Source organism: Peromyscus leucopus, chromosome 1 (genome assembly GCF_004664715.2).
Source record: "Peromyscus leucopus breed LL Stock chromosome 1, UCI_PerLeu_2.1, whole genome shotgun sequence".
Lineage (NCBI taxonomy): Eukaryota > Metazoa > Chordata > Mammalia > Rodentia > Cricetidae > Peromyscus > Peromyscus leucopus.
The window spans coordinates 179962442-179986790 of NC_051063.1; the positions used below are offsets into that span (position 1 = coordinate 179962442).

Sequence of the window (24349 nt, forward strand, 5' to 3'; positions counted from 1 at the left end):
TAAAAAAAAAAAAAGTTTTCTTATTGGGTCTAAACAGGTAGCTCTCTGTTGTGTAGCTGTATCCTCTGAAGTAAAGCATTCTCTCCTGGAGGACAGAGGGAGAATCATAAAACTCAGGAAGCCAATTTAAAAGCTGCAGGAAGTCCCGCACTTATGACTCAAGAAGTTCAAAAAGTTATGATTCATAAGGCTCCTCCACAAGCTGATATAAACAATAAGCAGTTGGCAGGGCAACAGGAAACTCTTCTATGGTGGTACCTTCAGGTTGAGGAAAAGAGCTCAGGGATGCAGTTTTCATGAGCTATCATCCATGTTTAGGTGGGGTTTTCAGTAGTGCAGCTGGTCAAGAGTTACCCATGCTTCTATAAGTAAAGTCAATAAATGTACTGTTTCCAAACTGTACTTGAATGTCTTTGATCTGTCATTAGTGCTCTGTGTGGGTAAGTAGATATATGTTCCCACCTCCCCAGGACACTAACCCACCATGGTTTTAATTTAAATGACCTTGACCTTGCTGACCGGGAATGTTGCACACCCTCCTTCAGGCACAGAGAGCTGCTGAACTTTTTCCATTCTGGAGAGCTGCTCACAACTCAGCTTCCTTCTGCAGCATGGACCCATCACCCTGACCACAGAGACATACCATCTCATAAAGGGCTGCCCTCTGGGGCTGAAGAGGCTCCATCCTGTCTGAGACCCTCTACTTGGTTGCTCAGGGCAAGAGGACTAGCCCAGGGCCTGGTAAAGCTTTGGGAACATCTGTCTCCAGATGCTGCCAGTGAGGCTCAAGGGGGTCATGGGCTATTTGCTTTTTGTACCTACCTGGGGTCTCTCCAAAACAATGCCCTGAACACCACGGGAACAACTGCTTCTGGGCTTGCAAGTCCCCCAGGAGACAGTCAGACCTGTTGTTGCCCTTCCTGTAGTCTGCAGATGATGCCCAGAGCTGTGACCTTGGATGCAGAGAAGCCACGAAGCCTCAGGAGAAGGGGATAAAACTTTTAATGGCTCTGGGATTTAGTGGCCACCCACCTTCACCACCTCCCGATCAATATTCTCCCCACAGCCTGCAAGCCTAGAGCTCCCAGTGTGGTCTTAGCCTGGTCCTTGATCAAGGGCAGTCTCCCAGATAAAAGCCCCCTTCACTGCTAGCCACTGCCCCATGTGGGGCTGTCCTGTCACTGGCTGTCTGGCCCCCAGCAGGCATGTGGCTGTGTACTCTCCTTCCTGTTCTCTTTGGCTGTCTCTCTGGGTCTGCCTTTTCTGTACCAAGAGCCTGGCTGTTACCAAGGCAGAGGCCTCACTTTGATCGTCCTGGAGATATAATAGTGGGGGGCAGCTTCTCCATCTTTCGTTTCTCTAATGGTAACCTGTCTGACTTCACTGCCCCACCATCTGGACTTGTGGCTTCAGGGTAAGTGCTGGATGTGGGATAGGATTCTCTGAAATCCAGAAGCAGCTTTATAAGCTTGTGTGAAGTCTTTGATAAGGGTTGATTCTCATAATCTGAGATAGATGGCCACCCCCTTTCTCTGTGTATACATGGAGTAGCTCTGGTGCTCTCCTTTTACATCACTTCTGTCTGTCTTTCTTGTTTATATCAGACTGAAGTAGCTTATGTACTGGCTGTAATGTATGTGCTCCACAGGCCAGGCTGGGATTCTTGATTCTTTTGTATATCCTTGGTTCTTAAAATAGTGTCTAGGTAGGTGTGTTTGGTGAATGAATTCATGTGTAAATAATACATTTTCATCACTTATCAACCCCATGATTCCTCTCTACTGTATTCCTCTCCATTTATTTTGGTTTTTTGAGACAGGGTTTCTCTGCATAGCCCTGGCTGTCTTGGAACTCTCTCTGTAGACATGGCTGGCCTCAACCTGGGAGATCCACCTGCCTCTGCCTCTGGAGTGCTGGGATTATAGGTGTGTATCACCACCACCAGGTACTGTATTCTTTTAGCTTGTATTTTCACTAAGAGTCTCACATAGCCTCCAATTCACTAGATAGTCACAGATGACCCTGAATTTCTGATCCTCCTGCCTCCATTTGCTGGGTGCTTGGGATTATAGGAGTGTAACACCACACTCAGTTTATGAGGTGCTGCAGATCAAACTTATGAATTGAGCCATAAACACCTCCCCTTTGCCCATTTTTTTTTGAAGCCTTGCCAACATACTGTTGCATGTAGTAGTTCCAATAGCCTTTTTGGTTGTTTTTTAAATGTTTGTATTTAACTTTATTTCTTTTTAATTGGCTGAGTATTATGACTGTACTCCTAGCACTCAGGAAGCTGAGGCAAGAACATTGATAGTTTCAAGCAAGATTGGGGTACAGAATGAGACTTTAGTCAAAAATCAGTTAAGAGTATTTTGTAAACTAACTACAATCATTTTGTATTCAGCTACAAATGCAAGAGATTTTCACTTCTGTGTTTTCACATTTAAAATCACTTTAAATGACAAGTTTTTTGAGACAATATCTCTTTGTGCTCCAACTGGCCTGGAACTCCTTGTGTAGTTCAGGCTAGCCCCAAACATGGGATTATAGGTATGAGCCACCCGACTGGCTTGCTTTTTTTTTTTTTTTTTTTTTTTTTGACACAGGGTCTTGCTCTGTAGACATGGCTATTGTAAACTCACTATCTCCCTGTCTCCCAAACCCGAGTCCTGAAATCAAAAGTGTGTGCCACTATACCTGGATCTCATATTATTTTTATTTATTTATTTATTTGGTTTTTCGAGACAGGGTTTCTCTGTGTAGCTTTTTTCGAGACAGGGTTTCTCTGTGTAGCTTTGCGCCTTTCCTGGATCTCACTCTGTAGACCAGGCTGGCCTCGAACTCACAGAGATCCACCTGCCTCTGCCTCCCAAGTGCTAGGATTAAAGGCATACACTAACACCGCCTGGCCCATATTATTTTTTAAGCCAATGAGTGATAATTGTATGTATGCATTGTGTCCAAAGCTGTATTTTAATAAATGTATACATTATAGAATGATTAATCAAGTTCACCAGCAAACCCATCACTTTGTATACTTATTTTTTGGTGATGTGAATGTTTAAAATCTAACATGGGAGTCGGAGACTGGAGAATCTGAAAGTAAAGGTTTTAGAGGTGGGAAAATGCCTGAGTTGGTGAAGTGTCTGCTGTGTGAGCATGAAGACCTGATGATTCCCAGCACCCAGGGGAAAGCCTAGCATGTTGAACATCTGTAACCCTAGTTAGGAAGAGTGAGACAGGCAGATCCCTAAAGGTCGATGGCCGGCCAGCTTATCTGAATGGATGAGGTCCAGGTTCAGTGAGATAACCTGTCTCAAAAAATAAGATGAAGAGGGGCCAGTCAGATGGCTCATGGGGTAAAGCACTCAGCATGCAAGCCTGATGGAGAACCTGAATTTGATTCTTTCCTGGAACCCACATAAAGTTGGAAGGAGAGAATTGACTCACTAATTTGTTCCATGACTTCCATGTGTGGGTCTACAGACACATCACATACACACATGTACACAAAGCATTGTACAGGCCTAGTGCAGACACCTGCAGCTGCCTTATCATGTCTGCAATGTCTGAATCATGTTCTGAACAAGCATTTCACATTTCTTCTCCCCAACTTTTGGCTTTTACTTTCAGGAATTCTGAAATAGATGTTAGTTACTAGAAATTGTAACCAACCGTACTATGCAATAGATTTTTTTCTTTGTTTCCTTGAGACAGGGTCTTTTATGTAGTTCTGGTTCCTGGGTCTGGCTATGTAATCCATGCTGGTCTCCAACTCACAAAGATCCACCTGCCTCTACCTCCTGAGTGCCTCCTAAGGGTCAGGACCCAGCTTATTAATACATCTTCACTTATCCCTCCTGTCTTCTGAAACTGCCCCTCTGATTACTGTCTCCTCATTCTCTCTGGCTTCCCTTTATGTACTCTAAACTGTGTTTCTCTGCACATCTGTGTGTTGTGGAGATGTAGGTTTTACATGTATCCCTTGAGTCACTGTTTATTCTTGTTCCATTTACCTCATCATGAATGATGAATGTGGGCTTCTCTTTCCCTCAGAGTTTCCAACTGGGGCTACCGGGTGGCCCAGAGTTTCGTCTTTGCCATCGAGGAGATTAATAGGAGTGCTTACTTGTTACCCAATGCGACCCTGGGCTTCTCTATTCGAAACTCTGGGGACTCAGTGCATGGAGCCCTCCATGAGACAATGAGCTTTCTCACGAGGCAGGAGGAGCCCATCCCCAACTACACATGCCAGCATGGCTCTCCTCAGGCTGCCTTAGTTGGGGACACGAGGTCATCCCTGTCTGTCTCCATGGCCAGACTTCTGGGACTGTACAAATTTCCCCAGGTGAGTTGCTCAAGCCTTCTTCCTTCCTGAATGTTGTGCAATCCCTTAATGATGATAGTGAAAACGATGGTGATGGTTACAGTAGTGAGCAGCTCTACTGTGGAGCCAGTCTCCCTGCAAATATTCTCCATGCCCAACATGGTTCTTCTCCATGTGTAGAGTTTAGAGAGAACTATCATCCTCCTGCATTGAGGAGGAAACTGCATTATTTTCTATTAAATATATATATTTTAAACATTTTAGTGGTTTGAAAGAAAATGGCTGCCAAACAGAATGCCACTGTTAAGATGTAGCTCTGTTGGAGTAGGTGTGGCCTTGTTGGAGGAAGTGTGTCACTGTGGAGGTGGGCTTTGACGTCTTCTATGTTCAAGTTACTGCTAGTGTGGACAGTGCACTTTCGGTTGCATGTAGATTAAGATGCAGAATTCTCAACTCCTATTCCAGCAACATATATGCCTACATTCTGCCATGTCCTGGCATGATGATTATGGACTAAACCTATGAAGGTGTGAGCCACCCAGTAAAATATTTTCCTTTATAGGAGTTGCCGTGGTCATGGTGTCTCTTCACAGCAATAGAAACCCTAACTAAGACAAAGATTTACTTATCTTTTTAATGTGTATTAGTATTTTGCCTTCATGTATAAATGTATGTACATGTGTGCCTGGTGCCCATGGAAGTCAGAAGAGGGCACTGGATTCCCTTGAAGTTGAGTTACAGACTGCCATGAGGGTGCTGGGAATTGGACCCAGGTCCTCTGAAAGAGCAACAATACTGTTAACCACTGAGCCATCTCTCCAGCTTATTAGTTATTATTATTATTATTATTATTATTATTATTATTATTATTATTATTATTATTTGTGTGTGTGTGTGTGTGTGTGTGTGTGTGTGTGTGTGTGTGTGTGTGCGCGCGCACGAGCCACAGTACCCATGTGGAGGTCTGAAAACAACTTTTCTTCTCTTCTTCTACCATGTAGGTTCCGGGTATTAAGCTTAGGTTTCCAGGCTTGGTGGCAAACACCTTAACCTGAGGAGACATTTTTCCAGCTCTCTCACACTCACACAAAACCCCCCAAACCAAAAACAAACAAAGGAACAAAAGCAAAAAACTCCACCCTAAACAACTTATCAGTAAAGCTTGCCCAGCTGTAGGTACGAGAGCTGGGATTTGAGTCTAGGCGATTGGGCTCATGCCACTTGCTCCCATCTACCCCCTGGATGTTCCCTGTAGCCCAGCCATCAGTGTCATTCCCACAATGGAGACCGCATCTGACAATCATCTCTTCAGTTTGTAGTTTTAAGAGGAAACTTGAGGATAATTTCTCCATTTAAGGTGAACGATTCAGTGATTTTTATCTAAGCATGATTACCACAGTTGATTTGAGAATGTTTTCATCTTCCTGGCTACCACATCCCATGATTCCTACTCTGAAGCAACCTCTAATCTACTTTCTGTCTCTGTGGATTTGGCTTTTCTGGACTCCCACTGTGTGTGTATATCCAGACTGGCCTCTTTCACTGAGCATGCCTTCAAGGCTCATTCATGTTGTAGCGTGTGCCAGCATGCATTTCACTCCTTATCAACACTTATAATCCTTTGTATGCAAAGACCATGTTTTGCTTATCCATTTATCAGTTCGTGTACCTTCGATTATGAAATACACTCATGTGTTTGAAGACTTAACTCCTCCGCTCCCCTGGCCGTGGGCTTGTTTTAGAAGGTTATGCAACCTTTAGGAGCTTGGCCAGTGGAGATGGGCCTTAGGGTTAAATATGGTCCCCCTTTCTGTATGTTCCCTACTTCCTGTTCCACAAAGAATGAGGATTCCCAGGTCCATATCTACCTCCATGGTGCCATCTGCTGCTGTGTGTACACGGCCACATGGATTGTACTTTTTCAAACCATGAGCCTAAAGCTTCCTCACTAAAGTTGCTTCTTGTCAGGTATTTCTCTCACACCAATGAGCAATCACTACTAGATCTGGTTCCTCTTTGGGGCCCTCATGTGTGCTGTTTCTATGAATATTTGAGTATAGGTTTTTTTTTAATATCCATATAATTTTGGTTATCATAGGAATGTAGATAAAATTGCTGGGTCAAATGGCAATTCTGTTGAACTATTTAATCAACCACTAAAATGTTAATTAGCTTTCCCTTGCTGTGACAGACATACCTGAGAGAAACAGCTTAACAGAGGAAAGATTTATTCTGGCTTAGTTTCTGAAGTTTCACACTTTTGTGGTCTGATGCCATTGTTTGTGGGCCTGTGGTAATCCAGAGCTTCATGGCAGAAGTGTGTAGTGGGACAGACAACCCAGTGGTCAGGAAGCAGAGACATAGGGTGTGGGAGACACAGACATCCACCTGGACACAGCCCCAGAGATCTGGATCCTCCCACCTACTTTCCATGGGGTCTATAAAATGCCACCACTGTGACTCCATTAAAGGACTAACCATTGATCAGGTCAGAGCCCTCAGGATCCAGTCACTTCCTAGAAGCCCATCTACTGGAAACCAAGTCCCCACATGTGAACCTTCTGGTAACATCTCAGATTCAAACCATAATAGTCACTTCAAGAACTGGGATGTGGCTCTGTTGCTAGAGCACTTGCCTAGCACACACAAGGCCCTGGTTCTAAACTGTAGTGTTCCTGTAATATAGCAGTCAGGAGGTGGAACAGGAGGATCCAGTGTGCCATGTTATCCTTAGCTATATAGTGAGATTGAGGCTAGCCTTGGCTAGTTGAGACCCCCTTCTCAACATACATACATATATGTATATATATATATATATATATATATGTGTGTGTGTGTGTGTGTGTGTGTGTGTGTGTGTAAAATACATAATATATATACACACACATACACACATGTATATATCCACACACAAATGTATATATACACATGTATATATACAAATGTATATGAATATTCACACCACATTAACATAAGTATTGTATGAAGATTCTGATTTAAATCCATTTGCTTTTTGCTATGAAGTCTCTAAATTTGAGTAAATTCCAGTCTCTTTTGATGTCTCACATTTGTTAATTTTTATTTTTTTTGTGATGGGCTTTCCCCTGTCCCTTGAAACTGAATGGTGTAATCCATAAAACTGTATCCAAGGACTTATCTATCACCACTTTTGGGTAGATTCTCACTAAAGTGCTTCTGAACTTGAGGTTTCTGTAAAGTTTGTAATTTTGTTTCTTGAGACACAGATTCTTACCCTGAAGACCTAGCTGGCTTAGAACTCACTATGTAGAACAGGCTGGCCTTGAAATTGCAGATACCATTCTCATGCCTCAGCCTCCCTAGTGCTACATTACAGGTGTATTTCACCATGCCCTGCTGTAAGTCAGGATTATTTGTTTTTTTTTGAAATTCTGGCATATTTAATGTTTGTGTATATATTTCCAAGAGTGTATTATTCTGTGTGTGTGTGCAAGTGTATGAACCTTTTCATAGGTGTGGGGCCACCTATCAACCCCCATTTTTTTTAAACTAGGCCATTCTCCTTTTATTTAAAAAATTCCATAAAATATGTTTTAATCATATTCTTTCCCCTCTCCCAATTACTCCCAGACCTTCTCACTTCCCTACCCACCCAACTTCATGATGCATACTCTTTCTCTCTGTCACTCTCTTTCTCTCCCTCCCTCTATCTCAGTCTTTCACTCTGTCCCTCTCTCTTACCCCTTCCCTCTCCCCTTCTCCCTCTCAAAAACAATGAAAACACAAACAAAAATTAATGACAAAACCCAGAAAATAAAAATGAACCAAAATTCCCCCACAAAACAAAAAAACAAACAAGCAAACCTGAAGCCTGTTTTGCATTGTTAACTACTTCTAGGCATGGGTTCTATGTTGCAGTGTAGTTGTTATACCCCGTGAGATGCCATTTTAGAAAGCTAAAATCCCTTTCCCAGTAGGTATCAATTGCAAATAGTTTCTTGGTTAGCAGTGGGACTTTGATTTCCACCTCCTTGCTCAGAGCTGGGACTTTGTCTGGTTTGAGCCTATTGAGATCCTATGCCTGCTGTCACAGTCTCTGAGTTCATATGTGTATCAGGTCTGTTGTGTCTGGAAGATGCTGCATCCTGGGAGTCATTCATCACTTCTGCTTTTATAATCTTTCCACCTCTTCTTCCACATGGATCCCTGAGCCTTGAGGGGAGGGACTTGATGAAGACATCCCATTTATGACTGAGTACTCCAGACTCTCACTCTCTGCATATCGTTCAGTTGTGGATCTCTGTTAATTACCATGAAAGAAGATGCTTCTCTAATGAGGTTTGAGCAAGGCACTGATCTGTGAGTGTAGCAATATGTCATTAGGAGTCATTGTATTGCCATGTTTCTTTAGCAGAATAATAATAGTAGATTTTCTCCCAGGTCCTATGACTTATCTAGTCTCAAGTTCTTGGCCACTTTAATGTCAGGTTGGATTCTATCTCATGGAATGGGCCTCAAATCCAATAAAAAAAGTAGTTGGTTACTTCCCTAACCTTCTTGCCACTATTGCACCAGTACATCTTACAGGCAGGTTGCTGTTGTTGGACACCGGGTTTGTAGCTGGGTGGTATTGTTGATTACTTTCACCTCCAGTAATGTGGAGTACTTTGCAGAGCCACAAACGCTAGTCAGTAGGGAGTGAAGCTTCTAGGTGGGCTCCAGCTTGATTTCTCCAGTGTTTGATGACATAAGTAAGCAGTATGTTCAGCAATAGAGCCTTACCATCAGGTTGTGGAGAATAACCAATGGCCTTAGGAATAGTCTATGATGTTTAGGAGATTCTATGGGACCTCTTTGGCCAAATACTCAGCAAGATGTAGCTCATTCCTGGCACTGGAAGGTTTTTAAAAATTAATTAATTAATTAATTAATTAATTAATTAATTAATTAATTATTTTTACATTCTGACTGCAGCCATCTCTTCTTCCTCTTCCCCTCCTCCCTCTTCTCTTCTCTCCTCTGTCCCTTCAATCCACCCCTCCTTTGTAATCAGTCAGAAAGGGGCAGGCCTCCCATGGGCTTCAGCAAAGCATGGCATATCAAGATGCCTTAAGACCAAGAGCCTCTCCCTGTATTCAGGCTCAGCCAGGCAATCCAGCATGAGGAATAGGTTTCCAAGAGCCAGTCAAAGCACTTGCTCCCTCTGCTCCCATTGCCAGGAGTCCTGCATATAGACCAAACTACACAATTGTCACATATATGCAGAGGGCCTAGTTGGGTCCCATGCAGGCTCCCTGGTTATTGGTTCTTTCAGACTTTGTGAGTTCCCATGAGCCAGGCTTGTGGTTTCTGTGGGTTTCCCCTGCAATGTTTCTGACCCCCTCTTTCCTACAGTCCCTCTTCCCTCTCCTCAACAGGACTCCCCATCCCAGTGTTTGGCTGTGGTCTCTGAATCTGCCTCCGTCAGTCACTGGATGAAGGCTCTCAGATGACAACTGGGGTAGTCACCAATCTAATCACAGGGGATGGTCAGTTCAGGCTATGCATCCACTGCTGCCAGGAGTCTTAGCTGGGGCCACCTTATAGAGTCATGCAAGTTTCCCTTGCCTCAGGCTTCTACTGGACTCCATAAGGCCCCCATTTCCATGTCATCTCTCTCAGCACTGTCCCTCTACCCTCCTTGCAACCCGACCCCTCAAGTTTCCAAGCCAACCCATCTCCAGTCCCTCTAGGAGATCTCCTCTATTTCCCCTTATCACGGAGATCCATGCATCTTACCTTGGGCTCTCCTTGTTACCCAGCATCTCTGGGTCTGTGGATTGTAGCATTGGGAACCTTTTCCTACCTACTACATTACCTCATCCAGCCATGACATGAAGGTTTGTGCCCAGTCTTATTATATCATGTTAGGCCATGTTCATTGAATATCCCTGGGAGGATATCTGCTCTTTCTTTTTTTTAGGGAAACAAAGGATGAGTTGATCTCAGGGAGGTGGGAGGTGCGGGGAGACTGGGAGGAGTCTTTTACTTTACAGTTAAGGTCCACTTATGAGTGAGTATCATGTTTGTCTTTCTGGGCCTGCTATCCCCCCCTTTTAACTTTTATTTTTCTCCCATACGTTATATCCTGACTGTAGCTCCCTCTCCCTTCACTCCTCCCAGTCTCCCCGCACCTCCCACCTCCCTGAGATCAACTCCTCCTTTGTTTCCCTTTTAAAAAAAGAAAGAGCAGATATCTTCCCAGGGATATTCAGTGAACATGGCCTAACATGATATAATAAGATTGGGCACAAACCTTCATGTCATGGCTGGATGAGGTAATGTAGTAGGTAGGAAAAGGTTCCCAAGTATAGGCAAAAGTCAGAGACACCTCCACTCTCATTGTTGGGAATCCCACAAGCACATCAAGCTATACAACTGTAAGGTATATGCAGAGAAGCTATCTCAGACCCATACAGGGTCTATATGTGTTGCTTCAGTCTCTGTAGCTCCTATGAGCCCTGCTTAGTTGATTCAATGGCCTGTTGTTCTCATGGTGCTCTTGACCCCTCTGGCTCCTACAATCTTTCTTCCTCCTCTTTTGCTGGGTTTGCCTTGCTCTGACTAGTGTGTGGCTGTGGGTCTCTGCATAAGCTGCTATCAGTTGCTAGATAACACCCGTTTGATGACAATTGGGCTAGGCACTGCTATATGACTATAGCAGAATATCATTAGGATCATTTCATTGGCTTTTTTTTGGCCAGTTGTGTTTGATTCTGTCCTGGGTCTCTGGGCTGTTCTGCCTCTGGTTCCTGGCCATCCAGGCAATGTGACTCTCTCCCTCAGTGTGGGCCACAAGAAGGACCAGTCATGGGTTGGCCACTCCAACAAGTTCTGTGCTACCATTGCCCCAGCACGTCTTGCAGGCAGTGTAGAGTATACGTTGAAGGTTTTATGACTAGGTTGATGTCCCAGTCCCATTGCCAAGAGCTTTGCTTGGTTATAGAAGATAGCCAGTTTGGGCTCTGTATCCCCCGTTACTAGGAGACTTTGCTAGGAAAAACAAAAAACTCAGGATGCTTAAAACAATCCTGTTAAGTAAAAGAACATCAGGAGGTATCAGCACCTCTGATTTCAAGCCGTACTACAGAGCTATAGTAATAATAACCTCATGGCATAAAACCAGACAGGTTAATTAATGGAATCTTGTCTACAAAGCGAGTTCCAGGAAAGGTGCAAAGCTACACAGAGAAACCCTGTCTCATAAAAAAACAAACAAACACAAAAAATGGAATCTAATTGAAGATATAGATGTAATTCTACACACCTATGGACACCTGATTTTTGATAAAGAAACCAGAAATATACAATGGTAAAAAGAACCCATCTTCAACAAACTGTGCTGGTGTAACTGGATGTTAGCATGTAGAAGAATGCAAATTGATCCATATCTATTACGCTGCACAAAACTCAAGAACAAGCTGGGTGTCAGTGGTACACACCTTTAATCCCAGCACTCGGGAGGCAGAGTCAGGCGAATCTCAGTGAGTTCAAGGTCAGCCTGGTCTACAGAGCTAGATCCAGGATAGGCAACAAAACTACACAGAGAAACCCTGTCTTGAAAAATCAAAACAACAACAACAACAACAACAAAACAAAAACAAAACCCCCAAACCAAACCAAACCAAACCAAACCAAACCAAACAAAAAACCCTCAAGTACAAGTGGATTAAAGACCTCAACATAAAAACGAAATACACTGAACCTAGTAGAAGAGAAAGAGGGGAATAGTCTTGAATGCATAGTCTTGGCACAGGAGACAGCCTCCTGAACAGAACACCAATAGCATAGGCACTAAGAACAACTATCTGTAAATGGGACCCCATGAAACTGAGAAGCTTCTGTAAGACAAAGGACACTATCAATAGAAAAATTGGCAGACTGCAGAATGGGAAAATATTTTCACCAACCCCGCATCCAAGTGAGGCTTAATATCCAAAATATATAAAGACACAATTAAAAATGGGGTAGAGATTGAAACAGAATATTCTCAACAGAGGAACCTTAAATGGCTGAGAAACACTTAAAGAAATGTTCAACAACCTTACTCATCAAGAAATGCGAATCAAAACTATTTTGAGATTCTGTCTTACACCTGTCAGAATGGCTAAGCTCAATAACAAAGTGACAGCTCATGCTGGTGAGGATGTGGAACAAGGGGAATACCCCACCACTGCTGGTGGGAGTGTAAACTTGTATAACCATTTTGGAAATCAATATGGCAGTTTCTCACAAAATTGTGAATCGATCTCCTCAAGTCCCAGCTATAACCCTCATGGGCATATACCCAAAGGATGCCCCATTGTACCACAAGTATACTTATTCAACTATATTCATAGCAGCATTATTTGCAATAGTCAGAGACTGGAAACAATGTAGATGTCCAACAACTGAAGAATAGATGTAGAAAATGTGGTACATTACACAATGGAGTATTACTCAGTTGTTGAAAAAAAATGACATCATGAAATTTGCAGGCAAATGGGTGAAACTGGAAAAAAATATTTCTGAGTGAGGTAACCCAGACCCACAAAGACAAACATGGTCTGTACTCAAAAGTGGTTATTAGCTGTTAGGTAAAGGATAATCATGCTACAATCCACAGACCCAGAGAAGCTAAGCAACAAGGAGGGCTCAACGGGGGATGTACGGATCTCCCTGGGAAGAGGATATGGAATAGATTTTTCAGGTGGACTGGGGATAGTTGGGGATGGGAACAAGAGGAATCAGTCCTTTCATGAGAATTCTTCATGTTTTATATTTAAATATACATTTATGTGTATTTGAATATGTCTGTGTAGGAGGAAGCCTGAAGAGGGTATCAGATTTCCTTGAGTTGGAGCTACAGGTAGATGTAAGCCATTTGATGTGGGTGTTGGGAATTGAACTTAGGTCCTGTGCAAGAACAACAAGGGCTCTAAACTGCTGAGCCATGTCTCTATCCCTCTCCTTCCCACATTTAAACCAGATCATCAGCCCATGCTTAAGACCATATCTCATCCATTCTTCTATCCTGGCTCTTCCTTGACAGGTCAGTTATTCATCCTCACTACCCATCCTCAGTGACAAGATCCAATTCCCATCTTTCCTGCGGACCCTGACTAGTGACCTCACATCCTCCCTTGCAGTGACCCAGCTGATAATTCACTTTCAGTGGTCCTGGGTGATCATTCTGGCACATGATGATGAATATGGGCAGCAGGCCAGCTCTCTGGCCATTCACGAGCTGAGCACAGCTGGTGTGTGCATTGAGTTCACTTTCCATGTTCCTTCCCATGAGTCCCTGGGGAAAATTAAAGAGATTGTCCAGAAGATGCAAAAATCCACAGCCAGGGTTGTTCTGGTTTTCCTAAGCAATTCTAATTTCCAGCTCATCCTGTATGGCTTACTGGATGTCCCTGTCTCAGGCCAAGTCTGGGTCAGCAAGGACACTCTGCACATGGCACTCGCCCTGACCATTCCAGGCATTTCCCAGGTATTGCACAGCACATTTGGTCTTCTGTATCACAGCAGCAGGGCAATTGGCTTCCCTGAGTTCCTTGCTCATCTGCGGCCCAGCCAGACCCCAGAAGACATGTTTATAAAGAAGTTCTGGGAGTTCACCTTTGATTGTACATGGCCCCACCAGAGCAGCACAGTGACAGATGCTATCCAGTTGTGCTCAGGGAATGAGAGTCTGAAAAACAAGCAGCATCCTTCCCCAGAAGTGAGTAAAATTGATGCTGCTTACACAGCTGTCTACAGCATTGCTCATGCCCTGCAAGACATGATAACCCATGGGCACCAGCATGGGAAAGTTACAGACTCTCAGCACTTCCAGCCCTGGCAGGTGAGAGAGGCATGTGTGGAGTGGGTGATTCAGCTATGTTTGGGGAAGAGGACATTGGTTCCAACTAAGCTATGGAAGTGAAGCTGACTGCATGCTTCAGCAAGGATGCCTTATACTTGCAACTGAGAGGAATCTTAGAAGGAACAGTGGACAAGGATTCCATGCTAGGTGTGTGATCTCAGATGAGTTCTGTCCATGTGGCTTGCCTAACTTAGCAAATTCAGGATGCCTAGTAAAATTAATATTTCACATAAGAGTAAACAGGTTTTTTTTAGTGTCACAATTTTAAGCTTTGGTAAACAGTGGATGACTTTTAGTATAGGCATGCTTCAAAATCAGAATTCCAAAGAGACATCCAATGCCATTTATTTATTTTTCATTTTTTGGTATATGGTACATGTATGTGGACACATAAGTGTGGGCATGGAGACACATGTGATGGGGAGCACACTCATGTATGCAACATGTGGGAAGATCTGAGGATGATGAATCATCTTTCAGTCCTCTTCTATTTTGCTTTGGGGCAGGTTTTTTCACTCAATCCCAGAACTTGTTGATGTGTGTAGTCTTGCTAGCCAGCTTGTTCTGGGCATCTCCTGTCTCTACCTTCTGAGGATGTAAGTAGAGACTGGCTGTCATATCCACCTGACATTTACATGGGTTCTGGGGATTTGAAGTCTGATTCTCAAGCATTTATGACCAGTGCTTTAATCATGAAGCCATCTCCCAAGTCCTTACTTATTATTGTGTTTTAAAATATTAGTGATGAATTCATATACATATATAGTGCATTTTGGTATTCTTGGCACAAGTCTGTCTGTCCATCCATCCATCCATCCATCCATCCATCCATCCATGCATCCATCCATCCATGCATCCACCCACCCACCCATCTATCTATCTATCTATCTATCTATCTATCTATCTATCATCTATCTATCTATCTATCTATCTATCTATCTATCTATCTATCTAATCTTCTCAAATCCATTCAAGGTAGCATATGCCCAGATCTGTAAGGGGCCCCTCTGTAAACAAATTGTTTCATGATGAGATGATCAGTGGTGGACAGGGAACAGGTACATTTTCACCACTTTCACTCAAATGACCTGAGTTTCTACTGTGTGCCTGGTGAAGGTTCCTGTGGTTGTAACTAGATAGACAGTAATGGAAGTTGACTTTTTGTCTGAGAATGACAGATTAAAAATTACAAGAGGCCAGACTTTGTTGGTCATGCCTGTCATTTGGGCAGGTTGGGGCCATAGAATCCTAAAGTCAAGGCCAACCTGCACTACAATGCGAGATCATGTCACAAAATTAAAATATGTGTTGAGATATCTGTGTATATTTTATGAAGATGTAAAGTAGATGAAGGAGTGAGGAGTGAGTAAAGGAGGGAAGGGAAAGGCTGGAAGAGTTCTCTCTGTGTGAAAGTATGTGAGTTCCAGACAAGAGGATGAGAAGTCTCACCATGGCTAGAAGTGCTAGCATTGCAGATGACAGGGACATCATGTGTCAAGACCCTAGAATGAAGACAAATAGAAGAGCAACATGGGCGGGACTGATGAATAATGGGAGACTGTTTGGAGTGAATGGGTAGTCTAGGTGGGCTGGGGAAGTCTGTGGAAGTCCTGCTAGGATTTGGAGTCTATTGACTGTGATGGGAAGACTGAGGACAGTAGTGCACAGCCAAATGAGACCCTGGATCAGGAACCACATTGTCATGTTTTTGGGTTGAATTTTAAGGCTGTTGCACATGTACACATGCACACGCACACACACAGAGTATCAGGTTTAAAATTATCTAGATTAATTATTATGAATTATTATTTATTAAAGCTAGAATGTTTTTGTTAGTTTGAAATTATCACAGGTTCTTGATCCCTGTTATGCCTAATGGGCCCAGTCTTTGGATGAAGTGGCACTCAATCACTTAAGAGACCATTGGCATGTGGTAATTTGGATAAAACACCTGACTGGTTCTTACCAAAGTACAATGTCTCCCTTCTGTTTTCAGCTGCTTCATACTCTTAGGAAGGTGCACTTCAAGACTCCTGATGGAAGCGATATTATGTTTGATGCCAATGGAGATTTGGTAACAAAATTTGACATTTTCCAAGGGCAGAAGACCCCTGAGGGTGTATTCCCTTTGGTCCACGTAGGCATGATAGACCCTCAAGTCTCTCCGGGGAGCAAAATGATGGTCCATTTGATGGAGGATCTTCATGTGAGTTGCCCGAATGCAGAGATAACTCTTGTCCGAGTCTGTTAAAATCACAGGGAAAGCCGGGCGGTGGTGGCGCACGCCTTTAATCTCAGCACTTGGGAGGCAGAGGCAGGCAGATCTCTGTGAGTTCGAGGCCAGCCTGGGCTACCAAGTGAGTCCCAGGAAAGGCGCAAAGCTACACAGAGAAACCCTGTCTCGAAAAACCAAAAAAAAAAAAAAAAAAAAAAAATCACAGGGAAAATCCAAGTCCAGGACTCCTCATCTCCATTTGTGCATGAAGTAGATGTAGCCCTAGATTGGGCCAATCAGGGATAGCTGGCTATGCTGTTCACCTACTAAGAGATCTTTCTCTGGATGTACTTGATTCACAATCAAAAATGAAAATATAAAAGCTGGGATCAGGAGATGGCTCAGTGGTTAAAGTGTTTTGTATGCAAGTACAAGAACCAGACTTTGGATCTCCAGAACACTTGTACATGATGAGTGGGCAGTGTGGCCCACCTGTAATTTCAGTCTTGGAAGGTGGAGACAAAGAGATGCATAACGCTAACAGGCTAGTAAGACTAACCATATCAGTAAACCCTGGGTTTTACTTTGAGCCTCTGCTTCAATGAGCATAGTGAAAACGCAGTTGAGGATGATTCCCAACATTAACCTTGGGCCTCCACATGTACTTGTCCATGTATGAGCATAATCCCACATGGATGTACAAGTGGAACCATACACACACATAAACATGGAGGAAGGAAAGAACATACTAGACTCACTAATAGAATGAGAATCTTCAGCTGGTACTCACTTGGGAGTATTTTCATTGTCTGTGTTTGGGACCTGATCTGAGAGGTGAACGATACTGACCCACTAAGTTAAACACTTTCCCATGGTCTGTCTGGGATGTGACTCAACAGACATTTAGTTTATCTGCTGTGTTAGCTTCTTCCCCCCACTATGAGCAATACCTGATAAACAGTTCAAAGAGAGGAAAGGTACTTATTGCCTCCTGGTTTGAGAGCTCCAAGTTCAGATGTATCCTTTGCTTTGGGTGTGTGTGGTTGAGGCAGTATATCATGCATGGCAGCAGGCATGTGTGGTGGAAGAGGTTGCTCACTTCATGGGTGCCAGAAAGTAGGAAGGTGGGGAACTAGATAGATTAGATAGGTAAACAAGTTACATCTTACCAGTGTATACTCTCTGTGACCCACTTCTGCCATTTAGGTCCTACTTCCATTTCCGCCATCTACAATAAATCATCAAGTTATGAGTCCATTGAAGAAAGAATCCATTCATTAGGTCAGAGGTGTCAAGATCCAATCAATCTTCAACAACCTACCATCTAGTAACTTGTGTTCCAACTCATGAGACTTTGGGAAATATTTGAGATTCAAACACTGACATTTATTAACACAATTAGAAGCAGTGTTGAGATAGAAATGTCTATGTGTGGAGTGTGGTGCATAGAAATGCCCCAGATCCCCGTCCTGTGCCAGTGAAGAAAGAGTCCCCTCCTACACAACTTTATCTAACATTGTCCTGGTGGCCTTAAGGCTTTCCACATGAGAATGAGATTCCCTTTCTTAGATTCCTCAAGCATTAAAGACACATGCTATGTGTTCCAAGGACTTCTTTGAAGAACCTTTCAATGGCCTTGATCATGGGAGGGTTTTCTGCTGTCTTCTGTTGTGGCAGCGATGTCAGCATGCCACACTTCCATCTTCATAATCCTTGCCTGGAGGTTGAGTTCTGTTAAGAAAAACTGAGTCATCCTTGGCAGGTCCAAGGTAAAGGAGAGGATGATTAAGTGTGGTGTGAAAATATGTGTGTGTGTGTGTGTGTGTGTGTGTGTGTGTGTGTGTGTGTGTGTGTGTTGAGGGAGTCAGTACCTGTAATTTTTCTCTTATTGAATCTGGTTGATACTTTATTAGATTTTTAAGTGAAATACATCAGGGCAGTCAAACTGTAAATCTCAATAACTTCACAGAGGGAGATGGAGAAAAGGAAGAGAGATAGCCATGTCTTCTGAGTTAGGCATGGAGGCCAGCAGTCAGCCACAAGGCTGCTGGAAGCTTCAGTGAAAGAAATAGAAAGCCAAGAGCATCAAGGAAGCATGTCCATGATATGGAGAGTATCTAAAAGAAAGAAAGAGTTAAAAATATGGAAAAAAGCAAAATCCTCTTTTCTGAGCAATGGAGTTGAGCAGGCCGACTTGACAACACTGCATGGCAGCACTTCTATAATGTCTGCCGACACAATGCTACTTCAAGTTTTATTTTGCATGTTTTCTAGCATGTATATTTATGTAGTATGTGCATGCTGGTGCCTGGGGAGGCTGTAAAAGGGCATTGGAACCTCTGGAACTGGAGTTACAGTGTGAGCTGCTATATGGATGCTGGGAACTGAACCCTGCTCCTCTGGAAGAGCAGCCTGTACTCTGAACCACTGAGCCTTCTCTCCTGCCCCCATGCATTCAATTGTTGATGTAGGAGCCCCAGAGACTGGGAAAGAAAACACATCACAATATTTAGCTATGTTTTTGAATCCCTTAGTGATGCAGGTCAGATGTAGCCCTTCCTCTATTTCATTCAAAGGTACCTCTCCAATCTGGCATCTGATAGGATAGACAGGTTTCCTGAAATTCATCTCATCTAGTGGGCTGTGAGGAAACTGTTCTGTTCTGGTTCTCAGGCTGAGGCAAGCATCTGTATTCCTGGAGAGTCCCTGGTGACACTATGCTCACTGTTACTAGGTTCCCACCTCTGTCTGCAGTGAAAGCTGCCTTCCAGGGTTCAGCCAAGTGCCCAGGCTGGGAGCCCCACACTGCTGTTTTGATTGCAGTCCCTGCCCTGAGGGACAGTTTGCAGACCAAAGAGGTAAGGGCCTGTGGAGCTAGAATCTGGGGAGTGGGTCAAGAGGGCACTGTGAGCCTCCTGTATTTGTCCATTGTCTTTGTTCCTGTTCCACTGCTGTGAAGAGACACCATGACCAAGGCAGCTTCTAAAAAAAAAGCATTCAACTGGGGGCTTCCTTACAGTATCAAAGGGTAAGTCCATGACCATCACGGCAGGAAGCATGGCATGAGGCAGGCAGCCATGGTGCTTCAGCAGTAGCTGAGATCTTACCTTCTGATCTACAGGTACCAGGAAGGCTCAGAGGTGGAGGGTGGGCCTGGTATGGTAGTTTGAACTTTCAAAGGCCACCCCCCCCATAGACACCCCTCATCCAACAATGCCACACCTATCAATACATCCCAACAGTCCACCAACTAGAAACCAAACATTCAAATATATGAGACTGTGTGTAGGCTATTCTTAGTCAAACCTCCACACCCATCCACTGAGGGATATGTCAGTATTACAGTCTTTGCTTTCCTGTGGAACACCAGCCAGAATTTTAGACTTATAGTTGTTCTCAAGTAAATGCTTTATTGAGACAGACAAATGTATCGATCATAATTGGAGTGCATAATGAATTCTCCTCTAGCAAACTGTACATACTTTGCCCCTGATCAAGAAAGATGGCATATGCTACTTAGACAAGCTTCTAATGGTTCTGTAATCAGAACCGTGGCTTTTGCTGATGCTGATGAATTTCACTGGCTTTTGAAACCTCTTATAAGTGGAATTGCATAGTGGATGTTCTTTTGTGATTTCTTTCCTCCTCTGTATTAGTGGGATTCATTCTAGAAGTTGAATGGCAGCAGACCACCACATCCTATACTGTTTGAGCTTCAGAACATATTCCTTTACCATTCTGAAAGCTGGAAATAAAAAGCAAGTTGACTTTAGGGTTGGTTCTGTATGTGGCCTCACTCCTGCCCTGGCAGAATCATCTCCTCAGTGTGTGTTCTCATTTTGTCTTATTTGTGTGTGTATATGTCTTGCTTTTTTTTGGCTTGTCTGGTTTATAAACACTGTATCATCATGCAGCTCTGGCTGATTTTTAACTCCTCATGTTGACCAGTCTGCCCCCAAACTGATAGAAATCTACTGGCCTCTGCTTCTCAAGTGCTGAGATTAAAGTCATGCGCTGCCAGCCCCAGCCACAACTCCCCTTTCTTATTAGGATAGCAGCCCTGTTGGAATAAGAGTCTACCCTGGTGACCTCATTTAAACTTTATTACATTATCTCCAGTTTACTCATGACAAAATATATCCCATTTTGAGGTGCTTAGGGACAGGACTTCAACAAATGAAATTTGTGGGCACAGCTAAGGCTAAAACATTTGTTAATATGATCAGTTGCTGATACTCTTGGAAAGAAATGAACCATTAAAAACTCACATAAGAGACCAGATATGGTGGCACATTCCTCTAATCTCAGCACTCAGGAGGCAGAGACAGGAGGGACTTTGGGGATTTTGGTCTGCCAGTATAGTTAACTCAGTGATGTCTAGGTTCAGTGAGAGATCTTGTCTTAAAACCTAAGGTGAAAAGGGGGCTGAGGAGGTGCCTCAACAGGTAGGAACACCCCCACGGTGGTTCACAACCATCTGTACCTCCAAATTCAGGGGAACTGATGCCATCTTCTGAGTTCTGCAAGGCACCAGGCAGGCACATGATTTCCATGCATAGGTATAGACAAAAGAGTCTACAAGTAAAATAAAATAAGGAATTATAAAATAATAAGCTTCAGAGTCTGGTGAAATGGTTCATCAGTTAAAGTATTCACTGTCAACCCTGAAAGTGTAAATTCAGTGCCTGGGACCCACATGGAAGAAGGTGAGCTCCAAATTCCTGACAGTTGTACTGACCTCCACTTGCACACCTTGGCATGTCTGAGCCCATGCAAACATACACACAAACAATAAACAAATAAGTTTGATTAGAAAAATAAGGAAGGGGAAGTGGTTGAGCAATAATATCTGATGATAATGTCTGGTCTTGACAAGTATGTGTATCCACTTACATACATGTATGCACATTCAAACCTGCACATACACAAACTCACACAAATTAGTATAGTGGTACAGGCCTATAATCACAGCACTTGAGGGAATGTGGAAGGAGGCTTAGGAGTTGAAGGTCATCCTCTGTAACTCAACAAGTTCAAGACCAGCCTGAGTTACATGAGACACTGTTTAAAGACAAAACCAAACTCCTCACATAAAACAGATACAGACTGTGCAGGTTTTTCCTTTGTGTCTCTGCCTCTAATATCAGCCATTCCGGCCCTGGTCACTAGGAATAAATCATAAATACATGACTTGATGGAAAGGCTGTAAGAGCAGTTAGTGCTTGGGACACCTTCCTTCAGAGCTGGTGTAGTTCATTTAGTGTTGCAGAAATGTTGTCTGTGTGTCTCCCATAGACATGAAGAGCTGTCTTCTGTGCCCCAAGGAGCAGTACTCGAGCCACATGAGAGACCATTGCCTGCCCAGGACAGAGACCTTCCTGGCCTTTGAGGAACCTCTGGGATTCATGCTGGCTTTGGTGGCACTCTTCCTGGCTGGTCTGGCTGTCTTGGTTCTGGGAGTGTTCCTGAAGCACAGAGACAGCCCTGTGGTCAGGGCGAACAACAGAAGTCTCAGCTACTTACTCCTGCTCTCTCTTTGCCTCTGTGCCCTGTGTGCCTTGCTGTTCCTTGGGCGACCCAGTGTTTCAACATGCCTCCTCCGTCAGACCACCTTTGCTGTGGTGTTCACGGTGGCTGTGTCCTCTGTTCTGGCCAAGACTCTCACAGTGGTCCTGGCCTTCAGGGTCACCAGGCCAGGGGACAGGATCCGGGTATGCCTGAGCCCTGGGGCTTCCACCTCAGTGGTTCTCATTGCTTCCTTCATGCAGGTTGTTCTTTGTGGGGTCTGGCTGGCCACCTCCCCACCATTCCCAGACAGGGATATGGTCTCGGAGCCCCAGCACATTGTCATCCAGTGCCAGGAGGGTTCTGGTACCATCTTCTTCTGTGTGCTGGGCTACTTGGGTTTCTTGGCAGTGGGTACCTTCTCTGTGGCCTTTCTGGCCAGGGGCCTGCCAGATGTCTTCAATGAGACTAAGTTCCTGACCTTCAGTATGCTGCTCTTCTGCAGTGTCTGGACAGCCTTCCTGCCCCTGTACCACAGTGCCCGGGGCAAGTCCACTGTGGCTGTAGAGATCTTCTCCATCCTGGCCTCCACTGCTGGCCTTCTGGGTGGCATCTTCATCCCCAAGTGCTACATCATCTTGCTGAAACCAGGGAGAAACACTGCTGCCTGGCTAAGGCAAGGCCACCAGGCACAGCAGAGTAGGCAGAGTGAGATGCTCCAGAGAAGGTGTGTCCCCAGATCCACACCACAAATCTTTATGACCTATTCCTCGGGGAAGTCACCTGGACCACTCTTGTGATTTTGTCACACTGTTTTTGTGTGGATCAAAAGGTATTTAAAAGACATATCAAGATTAAAGTGAGTTATTTTAAACAAAACACTCATGACTATTACTCGATAGTGGCCATGTAGATGGTTATTTACTATTCTCTATGTATACTAAAATTTATCACAATTGAGACAGAAAGGGGAGCTGACAAGATGCCTCAATGGGTACAAGCACTTACCATTAAATTTGGCAACTTGGGTTGGATACAGAGGACCCATATTTTGGAAGGAGAGAGTTGACATCACTAAGTTGCTGTGTTACCTCTGCTTTCTCCTGGAAGCACCCCCTATATGCATACACACAAAATATAAATGTAAATTATGAAAAGGGTGAAGAAGTGATGATGATCTCAAGTGTTGCTCAAGTGTGAGGAATTGACAGACTGATCATTGATCTCTCCTTTTTGTTTTGAGATCATTAGTGTGGGGATTGAACCTTTTACTTGCAGTTCCTGCTCTGACTTACCATATGATTTAGCAATCTCACTCACAGGTATATATAAATAAAAACATGTCTGCAAGGACTGTAAATGAATCTTCAGAGAAGCATTATTTAGGCACTAAAAGTTGAAACACTCGAAATATTTACCAGTTTATGAATGTTTGGTATGACTTACTCATCCCTAGGACATTATTTGGCAATAAGAAATAAATATAAGGGCTGGAGAGATGCTTCAGAGGTTAAGAGCACTGGCTGCTTGTTCTTCCTGAGTCCTGAGTTCAATTCCCAGAAACCACATGGTGGTTCACAACCATCTATAGAGAGATCTGGTGCCCTCTTCTGGCATGCAGGCATACATACACTATATAAGTAATAAACCTTAAAAAAAGAAATATAAAAGAAATAGAATACTGTTTAATATGTGGTTAAATACTGAGAATTTTATACTGATTTAAGGAAGCTAGATAAAGAACATTATATATTTTAATATTTTACTCTGTGAAGAAGAAAACCCAGAAAAACATATATTAGAATAGTGTTTTCTTGAGGTTTCTGGAGGGGACATTGGAGGTGAGGCATGTAGACTAAAGAGTGCAATATTTCTTTCTGGGGCATTGAAGGTCTGAAGTTTGTTTGGTGGGGCTGTAGATATGGCTCAATGGTTCAGAGCACTCACTCCTCCTCCAAAGGATCCAGTTTGGTTGCCAGAACCCATGTCAGGCAGCTCACAAGTCATTAATTAAAAAATGACTTGGTAATGGTTGTAAGAGTCCACCATTAAGCTAAACACCACTAAATTGTCATCTCCTTTTATTTACTCATTTGGCACAGGCTTTTCCACATCAACCAGGCTGGCTTCAAACTTGTAGCAATCCTCCTGCTTCAGCGTCCTGAGTGTTGGGATTTTAGATGTATTCCCACACCTGGATAGTTGCATAAAGTAAATGTAAATGGATGAATTGTACTCTATGTGAATTATGTCTCAATAAAGTTTGTTTTAAAAAAGAATTACCCATCAATTACAGAGTGTGAATTTCCATTATTTCCTGATGTCTAAGAAGAGATCAAGTAGGCTTTATCCCAGAGATGTATGGAGGGCTCAACATATGAAAACTGTCAGTGTAATACTCTGTATAAACAAACTGAAAGAAAAAAACTCCATA

General features: G+C 43.4%; 1 protein-coding gene across 1 annotated transcript; it reads left to right on the forward strand.

Annotated features, from left to right (window-relative positions):
* Positions 1-814: 814 nt before the first annotated feature.
* LOC114703885 (vomeronasal type-2 receptor 26-like) lies at positions 815-23439 on the forward strand. The gene is made up of 6 exons (XM_028884880.2): positions 815-1414; positions 4057-4348; positions 13377-14174; positions 16192-16431; positions 19145-19268; positions 21706-23439. Exons 1-6 carry the CDS (start codon positions 1206-1208, stop codon positions 22713-22715), a joined length of 2673 nt encoding a protein of 890 aa, XP_028740713.2. The 5' UTR covers positions 815-1205; the 3' UTR covers positions 22716-23439.
* Positions 23440-24349: the final 910 nt, after the last annotated feature.